Source organism: Condylura cristata, unplaced genomic scaffold (assembly GCF_000260355.1).
Source record: "Condylura cristata isolate star-nosed mole 26May11 unplaced genomic scaffold, ConCri1.0 scaffold00007, whole genome shotgun sequence".
In the NCBI taxonomy this organism is placed as follows: Eukaryota; Metazoa; Chordata; class Mammalia; order Eulipotyphla; family Talpidae; genus Condylura; species Condylura cristata.
This window is the reverse complement of record NW_004567108.1, coordinates 49,724,086-49,747,400: the sequence shown is the minus strand read 5'-3', so window position 1 is coordinate 49,747,400 and position 23,315 is coordinate 49,724,086. Positions and strand designations below refer to the sequence as shown.

At 40.0% G+C, this 23,315-nt stretch overlaps 1 protein-coding gene and 1 long non-coding RNA gene across 2 annotated transcripts in view; one reads left to right on the top strand and one right to left on the bottom strand.

Annotated features, from left to right (window-relative positions):
* The window catches only part of ARL15 (ADP-ribosylation factor-like 15), a 360,786-nt gene extending 347,916 nt beyond the window's left edge, over nt 1-12,870 (bottom strand). The window contains exon 1 of the mRNA XM_004678326.1: nt 12,736-12,870. Coding sequence (XP_004678383.1) covers nt 12,736-12,783 — 48 coding nt within the window. The 5' untranslated portion in view covers nt 12,784-12,870. The remainder of the gene's footprint in view (nt 1-12,735) is intronic.
* A 314-nt stretch (nt 12,871-13,184) lies between these two features.
* LOC105853356 lies at nt 13,185-14,472 on the top strand. Its single transcript, XR_001145192.1, has 3 exons — nt 13,185-13,246; nt 14,209-14,275; nt 14,447-14,472. It is a non-coding gene; the product is annotated as an uncharacterized LOC105853356 (long non-coding RNA).
* Nucleotides 14,473-23,315: the final 8,843 nt, after the last annotated feature.

The window sequence follows — 23,315 nt, the reverse complement described above, 5'->3', positions numbered from 1 at the left end:
CTAGGGGAAAGTTCTCAAAGGGAGAAGCCAGTCTTTCAAACTGATTCCAACAAAAGAGAAGCTGAGTGTTCCAAACAATGACATAATTCTAGAGCAGGAACCCCAGGACACTCGCCTACAGAGTTTAAAGTGAGTTTTCTCCACTGGTCCTAACTTATGGAACAGGGTAAGCACAATTGGCCCATAGCGTACTGTGGGCTACCATATGCCATGCCAGGACCTTTCACCCCTATAAATCAGAAGTAGCTGCCACTTACAACACCAACAAGCAACTGCAATTGCACTGTATTACATTTATTTAGGTGGAGCAAGCAAAATCTTTTTGGTGAGGATGGTAATAATGTAAGTCCTTGTTTTATGTACAAAGTCCCACCCAACTCAGTGCTTATGATGCAATGTTCTCGTTTTTAAATTTATTTATGCATACAGAACTAGGGTACAGGTTAGAGGTGCTGGGGCAGTGAGAGAATTCACCAGAGGCAGAGGAGGGAGCAGAACAGATAGATCGAAGTACACTGCTGAGGGGAGCAGCAGGTGGGTTAGGAGAGGTCTGTCACACCATGTGGGTCACCTCACTAGCTGGGGATTGAACTCACGCTGAAGTGACTGCAACAAGCTTTACAGTGCTGCGCTTTAACCTCTTGCGTCACCAGGGAGGGCTGCAATGTTCTCTTTTAACTGCTTTGTATACGTTATCGCAACTCTGGGAAGAGGTACTATTACTATGCCCACTTTGCATGTAAGAAAACTGAGGTGCGGATGTTACACTACAAATAAGTGACAGAGTTGGACTGCAAATTCAGTCATTCTGGCTCAAAGATCGGAGCCCTTCACCATTACTCTGAAGGACTTCTAGGTCCAACCATTTACTTAGCAACTACCTATGAACATTTGCCAGGCTCTGGGGGTACAGGAAAGTCCACCAGGTACTGAGGCACATTATGTTTTTTCCTAAAACAGAGTCTGGGACAAAGGCCTAAAGTGCTCTAGCCGTGCGTAGCATACCAGACACCTCTGTCTGGGCACAAGTACGTCGGCAGGTTGAACAAAGGCTGGACTTCAGCCACACTTACCCCTCAGCTGGACACCTGTGTGAGATGTCCAGTGAGCCATCTGGCTAAGGCAACCCCCAGGAGCAATGATGGCAGGAACCTCAATCCCAATTTTGATAGAGACAGACTAAAAGGAACAAAAGGTTAAAAGTAGGAAGGAAAGGTAAAATCTCTTACCAAAATATTTTTTCACAATACTTAGTCTGCTCACAGTGAGCTTTCTCTTCCTCCAGTTTTCAATTACTTGTTCAACCTTGTCACGACCACCAGTCCTTTGTACCCAATACTTTCTGTTTGTCCTTTCTTCCCATTAAGTCAAAGATCACAGTCAATCCCTTCAACCACTTTCTTGCCAGTGTCCTAAATTCCTCTACCACATTATCCACCCACTGACTCACTGTGAAAAAATCTTAATCCATATCATTCTAACTGCCCACCCTTTGGTAACTTACATTAATACAACTTCAAAGTCTGGAGGGAAAACAGAAGTCCCAGTCTCCTAGACTTGTGTCACCGTTCAGCTTCAACAGTGCAACTACCCTCACTCCTCACGAGCTTCTTCAAACCCCTTGGCTCAAACACTTAGCTTCACTATAGTTCAGTCACCTTCAGCCACAGGACCTCATACGCTACTTCACCAGCATTGAACCATCTCAAGTTCAGTCTCAAGTTCACTTAAAAAGGAAAGTAGTCTTCCAACCTTCCCACCATCCCCAGTTTCAGCCCATATCCTTGTCTTTCATAGTGAAATTTCTTCCAGGCTCAACAGCAGCAGCATCATTTCCTTGTCTCCCACTAGGCCTCTGAAAGAGCTGCAGCCAAGGTCACCACTGACGTGAATCCACTGATCTTTTTTCAGTAATTATCTTCCCTGATCTCTGAGCAATGGTTAACACAATTATCCACTTCCTCTTTCTGGAAACAATCTCCCTGCTTGAACTACACTCTCCAGATTTTCTTCCAGCCTTTCAGTTCTCTTTCTCTCAAACCCCTTTTTAGATTTTTTTTTTTCTGGCTCCACAAAACTGTGGGCCTACTACGTGAGCACTGCCTGAAACAGAGGGCTTCCTCAGGATTCCTGGGGGGGGGGGGGCGGCAGTGGGGCATCATGCTGTGAGCAGGATACTTAATTTCTCTAAGCCTCAATTTCCTAAACTCTAAAATGATAACTGTAAAAGAATACTGCAAGAAAAATACTTATTAGCACTGTACCTCCCACACAATAAAGGTTACCTGTTGTTTTCAGCTACATCCCCAAAACTCCAGATAACTATATGAAATTGTAACAGATACAGTTTCATGGACTCCGCCCCCACTCCAGATACTGGAACTACAAATCCCATCATTACCAAGGAGAAGCATGCTGGACCTAAGGGTGAAGATGAGCAGCCAGATAAGGATAAAACCAAACATGTGGGCTTAGGGATTCTCTGGGCCTGGTGGTTCATGGCTGGTCTTTTGGTTCTCGATCAGTTTCCAGTGTGCTATTGGAGTCCAAGTCAGCAGAACTGGTAGGACTTTCTAGTTAACTTGCATTGCTCTCTCTCTTTCCCTGGGTTGTTCCTTTACCTTTCCCCTTGTAAATAAACCCATTTTCGAACCTTTTGTGTATGTCGGCAGTACCGGTGAATCTTAAGCGTGCAGGTGAGGACCCACTGACAGGCAACCCAATTCACATTGGGGTGCCCTGTAACAAAATCTCAGCTTGGATTTAACACAAGTAGTTCAAACCTGCTAACTACAAAATCAAACTCTGTTTTCCCTCCCTACTTGATATTTCTACCTACCATACAACATGACCCCATTGGCCTCTTTGATGACTATGGAGATTTTAAAACATGTCTATAAATTCTTCAACTTCTTCCCACCAAAAAGTGGTGTCCGTCAACCTGGTCTTGACCCTGAGCATACCTTTGAGACTGCTTTGATGAACCGAATGCAATGGAAATGATGCTGCCTGGCTACCAAGACTAGGTCAGAAAGACCAGTAGCTACTACCAGTTTCCCTGGATACACTGACTCTGGAAATTTCAGCCTCAAGTGTGAAGTGCAACTACCTGAGGCCATTATGTAGAAAATCACACAAGGAGACTGTCCCAGAAGTCCAGTTTTCCAGGCCCCACACAGCCTCTTGTGTGTTCCCAGACAAGGATATGATGACCCAGCCATCATCATGGAAGACCCTGAGCAAGACCATGCTAGCTGAACCTGGTCTACCCCCAGATCATGAGTAAAATGAACACTTACTATATTCAGTCACTGTTTTCAGGTTTCTTACTATAGTTTCTTCAATTGGTTGGTTGGCTACTCAGTAGTAAGCAGAACAAAGCTCAAACCAAAAACTTGGGTATTTATTCCTGAAATCTCAGTTTTCATCTTCCAAAATCCAATTACAAAATTCTGACAATTCTTAGATGTTGCTTAAATTCATCCACTTTTCTGCATCCCTCTTAATCCTTTCTGGCTGCAAATACCACTGCATTCCTAGGTTAGGACAACCTCTTCTTAACTGCTTTTCTTGCTCTAGTGGTGCCTCCCTGTCTAATCGTTCTCCACCCTGCAGTCACACAGGGGCCATGCCACTTCAGGAAAATCTGAAGGTTCCTAGGATATAGCCTTAGCTGGACTCTGCAGCTCTGTGTGTAGCCACTGCACCTAACTCTGCTCCAGCCACATGGGGCCTTTGGAGGTCCTTGAAGTGATGAGGCCGTCATCTCATATCTCTGCACAAGCTGTTATCTCTGCCTGCCCTGGCCCTGCCTACCTTAAGCTGCATTTTTAAATTGCAATGTCAATCCTGCAGCTTAAAAAATGATTCTTTGGGAAGCTCTCCTTACCTATACTCCTAGTACAGAGTTCACTCAATAAATATTATCATCATCACCAATTTTGTATACCTGAGACTTTAAACAGTGGCCAATTATGCACAAGCACTGCCCTAAGTGCATTAACCAATTTAATCAGAGTGAATAGCTTTAAGATGTAGGTGTGTTTGATCCTACAAATCTACTTCTAGAACCTCATCATGAAGCCAAAATAGGTTAGACACATGACAAATAATACCCCTTTTAGAAACTCATTACATATGTTAGCACATTTAATGATACTCAATAAAGAAATTTGTTTAAGATTGTTTGACCCAATTCCCAAACTCACTTGGCACTAAAATCCCTTTATGTGGAAAATTTATTAATGAAACACTGCTCTTTAAAACATACTCTCATAAAATACCCAAAAGCATTTATATGGAAAGTTCATAGTACTATTACTTCTATCAGCCAAAACAGAACAAACAAAAGATAGTGAATGTGGGCCCTCCCTCATGGCACAGCAGGCTGAAGCACAGCACTGGGAGGCTTGGGCCACATCTGCATGAGTTCAATTCCCGCCTGCCCTGGAGGAGATCCACATGGCATGGCAGACCTCTCCTGGCCCACCCGCTGCTCCCCTCAGCAGTGTACTTCGTCCATCTGCCTGTTCTGCTCCCCACTCTGTCTCTGGTGAATCCTCTCACCCTCCGCATCTCTTGCCTGTGCCCCAGTTCTGTATGAATAAATAAATCTTTAAAAAAAAGATAATGAATGAAAGTTGATTAGTTAAGAAAAGTATAGTTTACTGGAATAATGCAGAAAAATATATAAGTATAATTGCTAAAATTTAAATGTTAAATGTTTAAAATTTAAATGTTAAATGTAAAAGGTAGATTATAAAACTATGTCTTTATTATGATGCTGGAAACATTAAATGGTTCTCTGAGGGTTGATGGATTACTGATATATTTTATTTCCATTGTATTACTATATGTTCTAAATTTCACTCAATCACCTCGTTAATAAACATCAAAAAATTTCAGTCCTCATGTAAGCAAGACTATATAAATATATGTATGTATATACGTGTACATATAAGTCAATATGATTACAAAATAATGGCTATAAACTGTAATACAAACTGATGAATCATAATAAAAACTAAACTGCATGTAAAATTTCATTAAACAATTACATGATTCATTGTGTACTACTAAAAACAGTAAACACACAAAATCATGCCTCAAACCAGCACCTATTCTTTTGTGAGCTTCTCACAAAATGCAAATAAAATCTCTACCTATAAGGCCAGAAATGGTAACATCCAATCAAGAAATATAAAATAAGTATTTATCTACTGATCCACCTGCAACATTTTTCACTCTCAAAAATATTATTAGGGGAATAAGCTTCAAAAAGAAAAGGGTGGTATATGATAATTTCTGTAAAAGTGTTAACACAAAAAACAATACATGTTGATTATGCATACATGCAAATAAAATAAAAATGGGGAATGATTCATGAGCACGATACCCATGATAACTTTGGGATAACTGTTAGCAGTGAGAAGGGAGGAGAAAGAAAGCTTAGAGAAAAGTGGGCTTTGGGTTTAGTTTTAAGATTTCTTAAAAAAAATCAAGCACCAGCGATCCCTGGTGGCACAACAGGTTGAAGCACAGCACTGTGAAGCTTTCCGCAGCCACTATAGCATGAGTTTGATCTCTGGCCAGGGAGCCAACCCACATGGCACAGCAAACCTCTCCTGTCTTGCCTGCTGCTCCCGTCAGCAGTGTATTTCAGTTGTTCTGCTTGTTCTGCTCCCCACTTTGTCCTAGTGAATCCTCTCTTCATCACCACTACTTTTGAAGTTAAAATAGCAAAATTAACATCTCTTCAATTAGGGAGGTAGATACCTGTAAGTATGTTTTATTATTTCTGTACTTGTATTCAGAACACATTAAAAATAAAACTTTGAAAGAAGAGCACTTCCTTTATGCTCCTGATTCCATGTTGTGCCTCAATCAACACTCCTGCACAGCCCCACACCATCGTCCATTTCCCCAAGAGTGAGAGGCCACAGAAGCTGCTATCCTGTTAAGAAAGAACCCAAGGGAAGACAGACAAAATTACTAGGACATAAGTCCTCAACCCTGAAAGCAGCAGTCCAGAGGTCAGAACAGTTCCCAGTAAATCTGGGTACAAAGGAACCTGATAAATGAGATTGTCCTGCAAATCCAACTACTTTTCAAATGGTTAGTTACTATCAAAATCAGGTAGGTGTGTTTGGCTATGCGCCAAAGAGCTGAACATCAACGTTTATGCACTAGTGTAAGGAGAGATGGGTACACAAGTGAAAGCAAAATCAGTGAGCAAAGTCTCTAACCTAAGCTGAAACCCACACAATGCCCCAGATGTCAGTGAGTTCTCAGAAGGCCTCTCCCAGCTTTCTCTCTACTTAATCCCCCCAGAAGTAGAATGTTTTTATCTGGTATGATTTGGAAGGTTACTTCTGGGACTTGGGAACAAACACTATTACTCTTAATTTGTATGGGAAAATTTTTGAGCATTCCCAAGCACAAAAAAATTACCTATCAAGTCATACCAAGTAAGAGCAACCTACTTTCAGATACCAGGGGAACCAGCACCGGGGAGAGCAGCACTCTCAGAAGGCCTCAATTTCCAGCACCACCTCTAAGCCTCGTGCCACCTCCCCTCTCCCAAATAGTATTATTAGGAAGGCTAAACGATTGTTGCTTACAGGTATGGGCTGGGAATCTGCCAAGCTAGGTTAATTCTCCACTGGTTATGTGACCTGGGTTACTACCCACCTCACAGGGCCTTAAATTCCCTCTTTTCATAGTCAATAAGTCTTTTATAAGTTAGTAGCACCTGGCTAACAGGACCATTAGGAAAATTAAAATAGAAGGTTCGAGTAGAACATTTTGCAGTGAACTTGGTACAGAGTCTCCTATTTAACAACAACAGATTCAATTCTAGAGAAAAAATAGTGATCAAGATGGTTAGGGATATAAATTAGAGACAGTGATGGTGGCCAATGCCCAACGGCCATTCAAGAGATAGACCCATGTCTACATTAGCACTGGAAGTGATAACTGGCTACACAACCTTGGGGACACAAGGCTAAATGAAAACACAAAGTGCCAGAAGTCAACAATATCAAGATGGTGGCCACAGAGCATTTGAGCAAGTGTGGGTGCCTTCTAATATAGGGTCGATGGCCACCTGACCATGAAGTCAGTGCTATTAGAAATAAATGTATCCACTTGGGAGACACTCAAAATAACCACCAGTGCCAGGCTTCTTAGATTCACCTAAACACCTGAAGCACTTAGGGAGATGCCAGTGGGAGAGTCACAGTATAACTAGTGGCAAGCTCCAAACTAAACCCATTATTAATTTGTGAGATGCACCCAAGCAAACTCCTGTTCTCTTGTTATCGATAATGCAACCAACCAGACTGCCCCTAAAAATAGGTCCTCCTCAGAAACAAAACCCTTTATAATGTATGTCACTCAGGTACTTTACCCAACTGCAAACCATGCTCAAATGGTTACTGGGGGTCTAGTGTCTGTTGGGTCCAACTCCACTTCCCAGGCAGGATTTGGTCATGGAGCACAGTGGGCTTTATAAAATAAATGGACAACCGACTGGGTGTCATCTAAGAAACAAAGCTTATGGCTGGCAGGAACATGTCCTGAAGTTAGGGGGGGCAAGTAAGAGAGTTGTCTGGAAAACCGTGCGACTCTTTGTGCAATGCAGTGGCCACAGTCAGGAGTGTGCAGAGGAAAGCTCAGGACACACCTAGATCTTTTTCTAGCCAAGCTTCTCCATGATGATCATTTAGCATGACCAACTACTTGAGGACTGAGAACATCATCAGTTGACCAGCCTCCAGTTTCTTGAAGGGGTTCAAGAAGTACGTTCCTGTACACTTGTGCTTTAGCAGCAGTGTAGCTCTATGGCATACACTGTGAACATTTGAGCTGCATTCCATTAACTTCAACACCAAACTGAGAGGAAGGCAGTGAAGTGGGAGGATTCTGAGTCATAATCCCAGCACTAATGCTTGTTAGGTGTATGGATTTGGGGAAGTTACATAAACTAGATTGACTGCCATTACAAGTGGAAAGTACTTATGACATTGCCTGGCACACAAAAAGGTCTCAATAATTGTTAATTGATATCACCCTTGTAACTCTTATGCTCAACCACTTCCCCACCCCCAAGCTACCAACAAGCTCAAGGCTTAGGCATCATCAATTTGAATGCAAACTCCTAGAAAGCATGAATCATTCCCTGGTCTAGGACTCACACTACCAGGACACAAAGCTAGTAATGGTGTGCATGTTCTCAGGACTTGTTAGCTTTGAGAATTCCATGGGTGGCAGTAGATCTGTTTATTGTATCCACATTAGTTTTATCTTGTGATTTACTAATAAAAGAATATTCATGTGACTCTGACTAACCCAACTGCATTTAAAGCTAAAAACTGTTTGACCTGTATTAATACTTTATAGTCAGTTTGACTGTAGTAGGACCATAAAGCTTACAATGTTCATAGTCACTGAGGATTAAATAGCATCCTTTTAAGATAACATCAGAGAAGATCATAAATGTGCCTTCACTCCTGTTTTCCAGTGGGTTCATTTACAGTTTACTAATACTATGGAGTACATCATGAGTTTATGTTCTTGGCAGGTTGGTGGGTGGGTGGGTGGGCTGGTCTTTATGAGGCAAAACCAATAGTGATAGTTTTTCGGCCTCCTCGCACCTGATCTTCCCTGATGACAAGTTTTCATTAAGGCAGGTATAGCCTATGGTCAAGAAACTAACCCAGGTTTGCCAATCCATGCAAAGGAAGAAATCTAGAATCCTGGCACAATATAAAAATACGATGACCGTAAATATTTAAGACTAATCAAGCAATTTTACTTGTCCAATTTTCTAGTCTAACTTTGCTATTTAGTTCCAACAAAAAAACATATATAAGAGAGAAAAATGCTAGAAAGTTAAGGTACCTCTGGGCCTCCTCCCCTAACAGCCTTATGCACCTTATTTACCACTGAGCAGTAACAGCCACAGGAGTTACAATACTATCAATCACACGGTTACAATATATTAAAGTTTTACATCTGAAAAGCAATGTTCTGTTTGTAAATCACTTTCCCTCCATTTTCTCATTTAATCATCATAGGTATTACATAGAGCAAACACATTTTATTGCTTTGTTTTGATGGCAGAAGGGGAAACAAGGTGAAATCTAGACCAACCAACATATACTAACAAAATCAAATAGAAAATCTGAAACTGAAATAAATGTTAGCAGTTGATCTTGTCCAGCCTCCCCTGAAAACCTGGTAGACATGTTTTTCATTTCATTATAGGTGACTATTACACATGACAAAGCTCTGCACACTGTCTTACTAGTTTTACCTGTCAGAAGAAAGAATAAGATGCTGGTACTGCCTGTCAAAACCAGTAACGAAATCTTTATCATAGACCAGACAGGTGAAACATGGCCTTTACTGCTCCATTAAAATAAATTAAAATGGGGCAAAGGCATGGGGCCTGGTAGGAAGATTCCCTTTTCAACTGAAATCTTCATATTTAAATTGCCAGACAGGCAAATTAAATTATACCTTGATAATTATAAAAGTTAAAAAAAAAGGGGGGGGTACATTTTACATTCCTCAGAGCAAAACACCTAATCCAAGCAGATTTTATCTCGTCATATAAATCAAGCAGGTGAGAAAAATTGAATTGTCCTGTCTATTTCACATTCATTTAATTTAATAAGAAAAAAATTGGGCTCCACTATATATCAGGAAATGAATCAGGCACTGGGTGATACAAGTAATTTTTTTATTAATTTATTTTTACATCATACTTCACTTTGTGCTTTTTTCCATCTCGGCTGTAATCCCGTGGACTTCCCACCAATTTACTGGTGTGCCATCACCATAGTCTCGGGTACCTTTCCCACACCATTTTTGATCCCATTCCCCACTCCACCCCCATAAAATGTCATTGGTATATAGTTGTTCATTTTTTCTTTATTAGAATGATACAAGTAATTTTTAAGACTAGCAAATTACCATTGTTTTTGCTGAATTAAAATCAAGTTTTAAAAAACCCTGACTTAAATACTAAGGTACTGTCCCTGACCCTCACCTTATTTGTCACCTCTAACTGCGAACATTACTTTTAAGATACAAATTTCAATTTAAGAAATTAAAAGCAACTTACACAATTAGAAAGCTTCTTCATCTGTTTTAATGTCATATTATTATTAAAAACTGTTAAAAATAGAACCTCTGTCTTTCATTTCTCTTCCTACTTCCCTACAAATTAAAGGTTAAGTGATGACAACCAGTCAGAAGAACAATAGACAACACACACACACACACACACACACACAGCTCCCTCTTCCAGCTTCCAACAGCAACAATAAGAAAGTCAAACACTGATTTAAAAAAAAAAAAAAAGAAAAGATGGCCTGTACAGTTACTGCTGCCAAGTTCATGGAAGGAAGGACACTGTTCTAGTCCTCTAACAGCAAAACCTGAACAGCAAGGTTTTTTGTTCATTCTGAAACTCAAAATGAGACGAGCACCACCCCCTGACCCAAGGTAAATTAAAAACCTTGGGAACCTATGTGTTTGAAAAATAAAGTTCCAACACCATCAACAAAACGTATTTTCATTTTTCAGGAACTGTTTTTTAAAAAACACCTTACAAAGGTAATTATGGATAAGCAAACAAATGTATCTGCATGGCATGAAGGAAGGAACGATGCGTGGCAGACATATCATTTTCATCTGAAAGTTGCTAAGCAAAAAAGTAAACGCAAAATACCACCTCAGGAGTTTTTATTTTTATTTTTAAGTCCAATTTCAATAAAAACTGGACTTTAAAATGAAGGATTTTCTAAAACATTTTCATAAAGATTTTTTTTCTCACCCCCAATAACTAGCCAATTATTTCTATGAGACTAATTCATTGCACCTGTGGATTTTTAAAGGCATAATAGAACCAAGAAAATGACAGTTCTTATAAAAACGCAAAAAGTAGGTCATGGGGGCCATGGGAGGTAAAACAAAAAAGTCATGTCAAATTTGAGGCCCAGTTTTTCAGGACACAAACCTATGAATTGAAAAAGAAATCAATCTGCTTTTAGGGTAATCTACAGCCTGAAAACATTTATCTGCCCACCTTTAGACTATCTAGAAATTAACCTGAGTTACTAACCAGAGTTGTCAAGCTCCCCTCACCGCCCCCCCATGCTTTGGTGGATTGGCACCTCAAAAAAAATGAAAGTTTTTTAACGCAACTTGTAAATTTAAAGCATACCCAGTAAAATAAAATAATAAAATGATCAGAACCACCTGACTTCCTTTTTAGGAACTACTTAATTAAATATCCAAAATTAGCTTTCTATACCATAGACAGATAATCTAAACTTTTTGTTGTTAATTATTCTCAACAACTTTGGCTTTAATTTGGATAGACTGCAAGACAAAACCATATTACTATATAAGACAAATTACAATTTAATCAGTTATTCAATTTAGAAAACAGTCCTTAGCAATTTGCAATTCTCTTAACCTACATGGCACTTTTATCACAAAGATACAGGAAGCTACTGACATAACAAATGAACAACAAAACAAAATTTGAACTGAGAATTTTTGACTATGCTTTATTCACAAGGTCATGCATTAACTGCAATCACAAGATCACCTACCCATGAAGCTTCTGGGGAGTATTTCCTCCCACTAAATTCACCCCAAATACAAGATAACATTACAAAACCAGTCCTGTGTCCAGCGCTCATAAAAACATTCAGTTTCTCTCAGTGTAATTCCTAGAAGGCATTGGCAAATTTCTGCTAGGCCAATCTGCACTCAAAAACCGACAGCATGTATCTAGTGAGATGACAGGAGGGTCAATGTTTATAGCCAGCTACTTCAACTGCAGGGCAACAGCAATTCCAACTAACACCGTAAGCCTATTAGCAATTGTATGGACTCAACACAGCCAAAGTAAATAAGCACCCCCCACCCCCATACAAACACACAACTCTGGGCAAGTATAATTTCTGGAACGGGTATATAAGCTTGCAGATTTCCCCAAACACACACACGTGTCAATTTTAAAAATCATGTTCAGTCCAACATTGTGTTAACACTTTTCCCACCTAAACTTCTCAGCAAAAGACTGGCCTAAAAGCACAGCTGGGATCCAATCCGTGCCAGGGTAAAAAGCAGCATGCACCCACGACAGGAACGGTGGGGCAATGCCTGCCCTTACCCAGACCAGTTCTGGCCAGGCTGCGATGTAGTTAAGTCTGGTCTACTTTATGGTAATGTGCTTTTAAACCCTCGCCGCGACCGAGGTCATAGCTTTAGAGATCTAATAACAACCAAATGACCGGGGCTGCCGGGCACTTAGTAAGCCATTCTGGTTATGGCTCTTTAATAGTACCTGGAGTTCTGCTAAAGGGAGAGCGGAAAGAAAGTCCTCTGCAGGGAGCGCAAAGGGGAGCAAAGAACCCGAGCGCGGGCAGAGGACGCTCCACCGCCGCGGCCCCATCTCGGGCAGCCCCAGTGCGCCCCTCACCTCGCAGCACCGCTGGCCAGGGTCGCACCTTTACCTGTCAGCTCCCTGACCCGCTCTGGGCTGCCGCCCCGCCGCCCGTCCGGGTCCCAGCACAGCTCTAGAGCTGGCGGAGAAAGAACCCTGAAGGCATCCCATCCCAAAGAAAGAAAGCAAAAAGGCTGTTCCTCCAGGCGGAGGGACATCGGGCACGTCGAGGTCCAAGACGCAACACGCCACCCCAGCCCGGCACCTACCAAATAATCCATGTACAGAAACGCCTCAGTTATCCGGAGATCAGACATCCGGCAGCCTAAAGCATCCGGAACGGCTCCGAACCCGGAAAAAAAAGCAGCGTCTCTGGCTGCAAACGAGCAGCCCCAGAAAAAGCCAGCAACAACGAAAATAGCCGAGAGCAGCCGAGGAGCCGAAGATTACACAAGGGGCGCGGCGATTGGCCGGGAGGGAGGGCTCAAGGAAAACTGAGCGCCCATTGGCTGCAGCGCTTATAAAAGGCAGGCCTCTGCGGGTGGTAGGAGAGAAGCGCGGGAGCGCCGACTGGGCTGGTTCCTGTGAGGGAGGCGGAGGGGTGGGGGGAAGCCTGAGCAGGCGGAAGAGCGCGCCCTGGAAAGCGGAAAATCGGGTGGTGCACAGCCGCGGAGTTCTCAGGGCTTCTCTTGCCTTCCTTGTTGAGGTCAGAGGGGTAGAACTCGGTGCTGCAGTACCTGAGAGCCGTGCGGTCCCTTTCCACACCCCGACCCCCAGTAGGTAAGCTAACGCTGAAACGTGGGAGGCGTGGCAACCACCCGCACTTCACGTCTCTCCCAGGAGCGAGTTCCTGAAGTCTCTGCGGCCTGCTGAAGGCTCACCGGGACGTTTGAAGTGTGTGGGAGAGGCCACTCTGAATAGGACAAGCCTTGGCTTTCGGGGGCGGGAGAGGACTGGCTGTCCCTCCGCTAAAACTAAACGAAAAAAAGGCTGACAGCTCCACCCTTTTGTGTCAAGCGGAGTACTCAGGAGCTCTGAATGGTAGAGAAACCCAAGAGTATGCCCCTTTTCACAACTCTTGCTTGTTCCCAGATAATTTGCTCTCCGCCACATGCAAAGTTTGGGACATAGTTGTAGACCTCAAACACTAGAGGCAATTCGGTCCTTTGCAGACCTCAAATATTAAAGGCAATTCGGTCTTTTGCATGCTTTGAGTTCAATTACACTAAACATCATCCCTAAAGAAAATGAGCAATAGAAGTAGCTCTCTGAAAAGCTCCAAGTGATCCAGTATTTGTTAGCTGATGTCATTCTAGGGTAAAAATATAAGTAGTTGCATTTGAAATGTGTACATTGCCAGGTAGATAGCTAGGAAATAGACAATGGATTTCACCATTGAATTAAAGGGGGAGGGTCCTGAATCTGACTAGAATCTGGGTAAGAACAGGCAAAGCTTTTCTTTTCTTTTCTTTTTTTTTTTTTTAAATTCAGGCCAAGAATGACATCACAAATGCCAGGCACGCCTTGACTTAAGTACTGTCCCACACCCCACACCCCAGGTTAAGGAAAGTGAGGGATTGCTCTTACTAGTATTAATAATTAGTGCTTCCATACAATAAACGTTTGAAGAGTGAAACCCTCAACTGAATGTTTCTAAAAGTGATTTGATTGTATGAAATTTATTTTAGGGGTTGGATTTTTATTTTCTCCCTAAATGACAACTCCCTTTTTTGTATCCTCAGGAACAAGTATCCACACACAGTTTACCCACAACGAAGCTACACGAAGCTACCTAAACAATGCAAACAGGTAACAGTAGAATTCATCCTAAATAGGCAGCTAACCAAGAAGTAGGTGCAGGTCTTTAGAAGTAAGCTTGGTGAGCAATGGGATTTGGGGTATCCTACCTCATCTTTCTTAACCTGTTCTCCCAATTGAAAAATGAGAAGTCTTCTTCTTTTTCTTTTTTTTAAAATTCAGGCCAGGAATGATAACATAAATGCCAGGCACATCTTGAGGTAAGTACCACCCCCTCCCACAGGTTAAGGACTAGAGGGAATTTTAAAGGACTGTAAACATATATACTTAGTACTGAACCTGAATTCAAGGGTCCAATTTCAAGGTAAGGGTGTGTGTAAATAAGAAGTTATACTTCTGAAGAGATTTCAGTGAGTGTTTGCCTATGCAGAGCTATCTACACTCAGCTGCATCAAGTCACTAGATTCCATTAATTGTTATTAGTATCCTCTTAAGTCAAACACTTGTAGGTCTGGAGGAGCTTTGTGGGAAATGATGAACTTCCATAAACCCACAGCTCAATTTATTGAAACTAATTACAGAATTAGACCTCTCAAACTTGCTAGCAAAAAGTCACTCAAATAGATAAGGAGACATTTAAGTTCCTTGATCCCATAATAAGCATGTTTTAAGTTACAGAAGTCTTGAGTTAGTGAAGGGACACCTATTGGTACCTTGTCTTGGTTAAATTATAAATAATATCTTGACTACTGGGCCCTCCCTGGTGGCGCAGCGGGTTAAGGCACAGCACTAAGAAGTCAAAGCCACTTCCGCATGAGTTCGATCCCCGCCTGCCCCGGAGGTGACCACATGGCGTGGCAGACCTCTCCTGACCCGCCCACTGCTCCCCTCAGCAGTGTACTTCGTCGATCTGCCTGTTCTACTCCCCACTCTGTCTCTGGTGAATCCTCTCACCCTCCGCATCTCTGGCCTGTACCCCAGTTCTGTATGAATAAGTAAATAAATTTAAAATAATAATAATAATATCTTGACTACTGCCAAGTCAACTCTTGAGAAACCTGTCAGTTTCTGTGCAAGAAAAGATAACTCAGGAGCAGTTGACATCTACATTTCCCTTAAGAGCTAATCTTAGGTAAAAGGATCCTAAGGGCCCTCCCTGGTGGAGCAGTGTGTTAAAGTACAGCACCACGAAGCTACCAGGCCACAGGCACTTTAGCATGAGTTCAATCCCCAAACAGGGAGGTGACTCACATGGCACAGCAGACCTCTCCTGTTTCACCCACTGTTCCTCTCAGCAGTACTTCGTCAATCTGCCTGTTCTGCTCACTACTCTTGTCTCTGGTGAGTCCTCTCACTGCCCTGCACCTCTGGCATGTACCCCAGCTCTGTATGCATAAATAAGTAAACTTTAAAAAAAAATCCAAACAGTTCATTAGTTAAATATGGTTCATGCTACCGGTAAGAATAAATAAATGGGCGCTAATAATATTTTCAAGGAAATTTTCCAAAGGCTATACCATAGTATGTATATGATTCCACCCCATTTTTACATTCATTAAGATCAGCACCAAGGGAAACCTTGTGCTCAGTCTAATATTGTAAAAAGCATTATAGCCTTTTGTAAAAGAGTCCTTGTAAAAAAAATTAAACCTTCAGAACTCCATACATACCACATTTTTTTAATAAGGTGTTAACATTCTGGGATATTCCATCACACTACACTCGCACTAAAGAAGCCAACTTGATTATGTTGGTATGAACAGATAATACAGTATCTGCCATGTAGTCTTGCAGTTTTAGATGATAAGAATTGGTAGCAAAATAGTAATCACCCAAATTCTTGCTTTCAAAAGGAGAATATACAAAGGTTAAAATGTTTTCATTCCACCTATCTACTACCTGCCAAATAACAAGCTAAAATTTTGAATAAAACATGATCTCATTAATGCAGCCCTGCCTTGCTCTCTTATAAAAACAATGACCCTCTTCCAAATACAGAAGAAAACATGTATAAACTCATGAGGTCATAGCATTACAACACAGGTTTTGAGGAAAGAGGCCATCACTGTTGCTCGTCAAAAGCAAGGAGAAATTCTTTAGACATACTTTACAATTCCATAAAGATTTCTGGCTAGCCATATTTGGAGGGAGTGTTTTTGTTGAAGTGTTACTTGCGGGAAACAAAAGCAAATGCATTTTTTCAACTTGGCCTCCCTATTCTACCATGCAGAAAAAACAACATATTAGTCACTGTTTCCCTCTACCACTTTGTTTTACTGTTCATTGCTTTATATATATGGTATGTAACTCAAGAAAGAATATGGCCTAACTAGTTTTGTGTCATGTGCACCCAATATATAAAGTTCACTTTATAATGAAACTGCATAAATTTGCAATATTTATATAAAACATTATTGTGGAAGCATACTATGTTAACAAATCCTCTACTAGATAATACTATTATAAATATTGCAGTAAATGTTTACTTAAAAATTGTCCACATCATTATGCTAAGAATAATTTCTAGAAGTGGAATTACTGGTACAAAGGGTATGAGTGCTTTTACTATTCATTCTGTACAAGCTTGCAGGTTTTTTTCCCCTACCCCCAACTACAAAGTAGAGAATGTTTGTCTCATTCTTGCCTTCATATTATTCCTTAATTACGGAGTGATGGTATCTTACATTAGAATATCTCAAACCGTGAGCACTGCTTTTTCAGAAGTGGAGGTATTCAGACACTGAATTCTGTAGAGGCTGTTGGACACTTGGCTCACTACTTCCAGTAACTAGTAGTCCTTTGCTGGCAGTAGGAGTGAAAGAGAATGTGCATTTAATGTTAAATGCTAAAGTGCAAATCTTCCATTGCCCAATAGCTTCAATGTCCAATAGCCAGTACCCAAATGTCATTATTTAGATTTGAGTTAAATTAAATACATCTTAAAACACAGCTCTTCCATGTACTAACCATATTCTAGGAGCTCAGAAAGTTTTACTGCACAGTATTGCTTAACATAGCCCAGAGATGCCATCTGTGACAACCTAGTCTAGCAAATGCAGGTTCTGAAACTCCCTCACAAAGACACAACAAGAGAGAGCAATCAGTCACTCTGGAAAACAATGTATATATATTAAAAAAAAAAAAAAAGTGCCATTTAACCCAGCAGAAGAGAGAAAGCTGAAGCAGAAGTTTTTGTGGAGAAAGTCCAAATTCTAAGTGCTGGGAAAACCAGCAAGAAGCAAGCTAAAACCTGCTAAACTTCCTTCACTTCAGGGAGAAGAGGAACTTAGTCCTCTGCACTTTAGGAACACAGAACAGCTGGGAGCCCTTCTAAGGAGGCTACCAAACTCTGATCTGTTTTCTCCAAAAACCAGTGAGAACTGCAATGGCCCCATGACAGAAAGCCAGACTCAAAGTTGACTCTAAAGGATAAAATGGTGATGACTTGACTTCAAGGATACCAGGTATAACAAAGGCCAAGGCTAAATTCAGTACAATTGGAAAAAAGATAGGGAAATCACCCCAAAAATTAAATGTGAAGTAGTTGAACAAAGAAAATCAGCCTATCAACTTAGAGGTCTAATACCCAATTAGATGTTACAAGACAAAAAAAAAAAAAAAAAAACAGATATGGTGAGAAGAAACTATCAAACAATTCTAGCAAATATTCTGCAGTTTTAAGATTATGCATTTCTAGACCAAAGACCACACATTCCCAGAATAATGTACGAAAAAATATGACCATTAAAGAAAAAATTATTTTAAAACCCAACAGAAGCACTAGGCCAGATAGGTTTACTGTCAAGATCTGCCACATGTTCCTGGAACAAAAAATGTCTAACCTTAAACTTTCAAAGTTGGTTTCCTCTGATGCCTCTCTCCTTGGCCTGCAGATGGCTGCCTTCCAGTTGTCCTCTCATGGGCTTTTCTTCTGCTCCTGTACATAGCAGTGTGTCTGAGTCTCTCTTCAAGGGATGCTAATTAGGACCCAGTAACAGACTCTTTTGAATGTAATTACCTCTTTAAAAGTCCTACTTCCTTAAATATTCACTTTCTGTGGGAATGGGCCTAAACATATGAATTTGGGAGTTGAAGGACACAGTTGATAACATTCACAGTTGTCAATGTAAGAATAAAGGAATTTATTCAAATAATGAAGGATAGGAACACAAAACAAACTTATTTAGTGGTGAAATATTTATAAGCTCTTGTTTTAAAGTCACAGACAACACAAGGGTACCACCTACATTGCACCAAAGCTCCTATGGAGCATAATCAGACAAAAATATAAACAATAAAAATTAAAAGAAAGAACCAGCTCATTTGCAGATTGCAACTATGCATGTAAAACAAATCTGCACATCAGTTAAACATCTTATAACTCCTCAAAAACATCTATTAATTGTATTTCTAGCTACTAGCAACAAAGTTAGGAAATGCCTTTAAAATAAAAACTTTAAAAGCACCCAAGGATAATTCTTACGAGTGTATGATTTTTGAGAGAAATAGAAATATAGTTAATGCTGTTCATAACTATTGAGACTGTTACAAAGTTGTGAATTTTCCTCAAATTGATTTGTAGACTCAAAATAATGTTTAAAACTCCATGAACATTATATGAAACATTTTTTTAAAAAAATGTACTTATTTATTCATACAGAACTGGGGTACAGGCTAGAGATGCGGAGGGTGAGAGGATTCACCAGGGACAGAGTGGGGAGCAGAACAGGCAGATCGTTGAAGTACACTGCTGAGGGGAGCAGCGAGCGGGTCAGGAGAGGTCTGCCACGCCATGTGGTCACCTCTGGGGCAGGCGGGGATCGAACTCATGCGGAAGTGGCTTTAGCTTCTCAGTGCAGTGCTTTAACCTGGTGCGCCACCAGGGAGGGCCATATGAAACATTTTTTAAACTAATTTTCATTTGAGCAAAGGCTCTCCTCTTTAAGCAATGTACCCCTCCTATGCATATTTATCATGTTATTTTGTATAAGAGCACAAAGTAGTTGAGAGCACAGATGCTGTAGCCAATCTGGGTTTGAATCTTAGCTTTGCTTCTCTCTAGTTCAAGGTGTATCACTTAACTTTGCTGTAACTTCTTTAGCCCATTTTATAGGTAAAGAAACAGATGCTTACATCACTGTGTTATTAGGATTAATTGTTAATGTTATATGCTTAGAACAATACCTGGCACACAGTCAGTATTATATAACTGTTGGATGCTACTTCTATTTTTGTTCTTTCTCCCACTGACTGAGTTCCTTGGAGATACAGTGTTTCACTGGATTGTATAGCCACTGAGTTATCTTAGGGACACAGAAAGCACAGAAGAACTTGGTAGTGGGAGCTGTGTGATCTTATACCTCTGAATAATATAGAATGTTGTAAACCGGTATTACCTCAGTAAAAATAAATAAATAAATAAAAGCTTGATTCAGTAACCTAAAGCATTTGAAAGGGACAGCCATTCTCTACTAGTGTCTTGAACATTAAATGCCCCAAGCATGAGCCATAGCAACACTTGTTAGAATAACCTTCTACTTGCCTCTCACCTCTTGGCTGTTTAGAAACCTTTGTTTACCAAATGCCTGAGATCTCCCAATGCACCATTATCATGGGACTCCAAATGAGGAGGCTCAGCCAGATTCCTGAGCTCCTGACATTCTATACTATCATCACTGGTCCTCTTTGGTCCTCTCTTTCATTCTCTTTATCCCCACAAACACTGCCTACAATAGGCAATCATCCTCATGTTCCTAACATATATCCCCTACTTTACCACTTGTCAGGTTTGTTCATGATGTCCCTGGTTGAACAAAAATCTATAACACTAATGTAATTAGATGTACCAAATACCTTATGGGATCATGCTTTTGAAGTTAAATACTTACCTGTCACAAAGACAAGAGTATGCAAATAAATAAACTTCATAAGTATGAACGTTCAGTTATTTTATCCATGTGGAGTCTATTTTTTGAGATCTACATGTATTTATCTATTTAGCCAGGTTTCCCACACCACCTGCTAAACAAATCATTCTTCTCTCCATTGATAGGTAGTAGTATTACCTTTAACCTACATAAAATGTCTTTTATTGAGGGGTTTGCTTCTGAGTTCTCTATTTCATTGATCTATTTATCCTCACAGGCTTCTTTCTTTTCTTTCTCATTTCACCACAATTCCTTTTATATCTATTGGCTTTGTCCTCAGTATTGCAAGAAAGAATTTTTGGAAGTTAGGGGGCAGAGAATTGAACTTGTAAGTACAAGCATCTCTCTGGCAGACCTGGAGAAAACTGCGAACTCCCATATTTGGTAAATGTGTTTCTTCCCCACATAAATTGACCGTGAAATAGTCATTGTCTCCTTTTCTGCTTTAGTATCCCCCAAAGTGTCTTTCCACTCCCTACCAGTCTTCAGGGCCTATCTTGAAACAAAGGAAAAGAGAAAAACCTTGTGACTTAACTTTTCGTTGCAATTAAGTTATTTTTAAGTTAACTCCAGAAACTGATCACTTTTAAATCTATTACTTAAATCCCAGATTATCTTTCTTAGAAGAAAAAGAAATTCCCATTAAAACTAATTTTTAATTACTGAACTACTAATACATTAATACTAGGTAGCTAAGGAGTTAGGGGATTCATGAGAGCCAAGCTATCCAGTACCTTCTCTGTTGCCTTACAGTGACCCCAAAATCTGTGCCTACAATTGTGTTTAGTGCTGCATCTCACAGACTGTTTCATTGTAATGCTTTCTCTTCAATAGGCTTTACTTCAAATAGGAATCAATAATGTTTCTTGTGATATTTTTTCCTGCACTTGGATGGTGCCAAATGCTCTGTGCCAATGAGAGCTAGAGGATAATACAGTCCCACATACTCTCTACAAGCTACATCATTGACTCATGCTTTATCAGCCCTGAGTCTATGGACACCCTTCAGTGTCATCCTAAGTTGAGTGTGTTCTAGAACATGTTTGCTCTTCATGGTCACTTTTTATTCACTTTGTGCTTGTCTATATTCTAGCATACATCATAGTTGGCCAATGGTATATATATATAGCAGTAAGCACTGAACCCAATGGAAGTAACAAAGAAGAGTCCAAGCTAAGTATTATATCATGCCTTCCTGCTGCTCAAGCTATCTCCAAGAAAATAGTTCTGGGAATCGAAAGAGATTTGGAATTGGTAGAGGTCATTTTGGGCATTATAAAGATCAACACAATGTTGCCACCAGGGAGGTAAGACCAGTTTTATAAATAAAAACTGAAATTACTGTGGAACAAGGCATAGGGCAACTTTATGGGGATTTCTAGTTGTCCAAAGAACACTGCCAAATTTGATCTTCGCCATGATCACATACTGTGTGATAGCTGTATCATATAATTCTCATTAAGTTAGCTGGTGATTAAGAGCAAGCTTTGGTAGCAGATGGATCTAAGCTTCAATACTATATATTTTATTAACTGTATGACCTTGAGAAATATATTTAACATATGAGATCCAATTTTCCTAGGGAGATAAAATATATAGGTAACTGCTTCAAGATTGTGAGTATTAAATAAGAATGCACTGAACACTCAGGTGCTGGCTATTATCCTTCTCTGTATTTGAAGCTCTACTAGAAGCATTAAGTATTTCATAGACCGTGCCTTTGACTTTATCTGGAGAAGCAGGAAGATCAGTGCTACCACCACTGACCACTGAGGATCTTGGAAAACTATTCTGTATTGGAATTACAATATCATATTTAACATATTGATGAAATGAAGATGAGATGGCTTTGTTAGTTTTTCTTTGGCTTTCACCAGCGTGGCTCAAAACAGAATCAAAGGATTATACACTAGGCAGTGCAGTAAAGGGGCTATCTCTGTTGGCAATAGGTTCTCTTTATTATTCCATCTGCATGAAATCAGCAACCCTCTGTTGCAACTAAAGTGAATAATTAACCATTAAAACTTTCAAATACTTCATTTGATTGTTTGGTTCATTTCCAACAGGGATAATCATGTCCACACTTAGGAAGGTGAACACAAGACTGTCTTTCTGTGGTAAACACCCAGGCACAGAAGTGCAGGGTCCCAAACTTTGTAACAGAAAGCTCAGTTGTGAGCATTTTACTATGTAGAAGTGAAATAACTGATATATTATTATAGGAAAGAACCATGTTAGAAGAATTCTCCTCAGTGATCTCGTAGTCACCTATTTTTATCAGTGTTCATCATATGAATTATTATGTTGAAATAGATACTAGATAAAAGTCCCAGAGCACAGACAAGCTATCAAGATGGAAGCATTGCTTTCATTCAACTTATAAGAGAAAAATATCTATGGTTTGTCTTATGCCAATAACCCTCAGTGGTTCCCAATTTTTAAAAAGAAAATTTAAAAGGATAAAAGGATATTTAAAAGGAAAATTGTGCGATTCGTAAAAGTACCCACTCTTATTCACTAATGTTAAGTGAAAACTTGGTTTATATCTTTTAAAATAGTATTACATACTAGATGGCTTTGATGGCTCTAATTACCATAGCAGAATTAAAATTTTGTTTTGTCATTAGATTAACAGTTGTGTTTTGCCATAGAGGGATGCATTAATAAGTTAATCTTTTTTATGGTAAGAAAAGGAAATTATAATAATATTGAGCACAATATGTTTTAAAATTAAGCAATTAAATATTGTATTGTTTCAGATCAATAGTTTTATGGGAAATAACTAAAAACTGCTAGATGCAGGATTACTATGACCATGGGAAGCAATGTTATTCTATAGTTTTGTTCACATCTCTCAGAAAAAAAGGATACAATTATTGAGTATGTGGACCAGTATGAATACAGATGGTAATATTCTTAGGATATTTAATAAAATTTCAGTTGTCAGGATATCAAGCATCATGTATGAAAATGATTTGACCTAACTGCCATCCTAAAACCTGATAAAGTACTCTCAAAATGTTTTAAGAATTATTTCACTTGTATGTGGAATATAAAGCAACAAAACAAAGGAACAGGCAAAACTAAACCAAACAAACAGAAGTACGTTTGCAGAACTGAGGCTGCTAAAGGGGCAGGATAGGAGACAGGGAACAAAGTGGTGT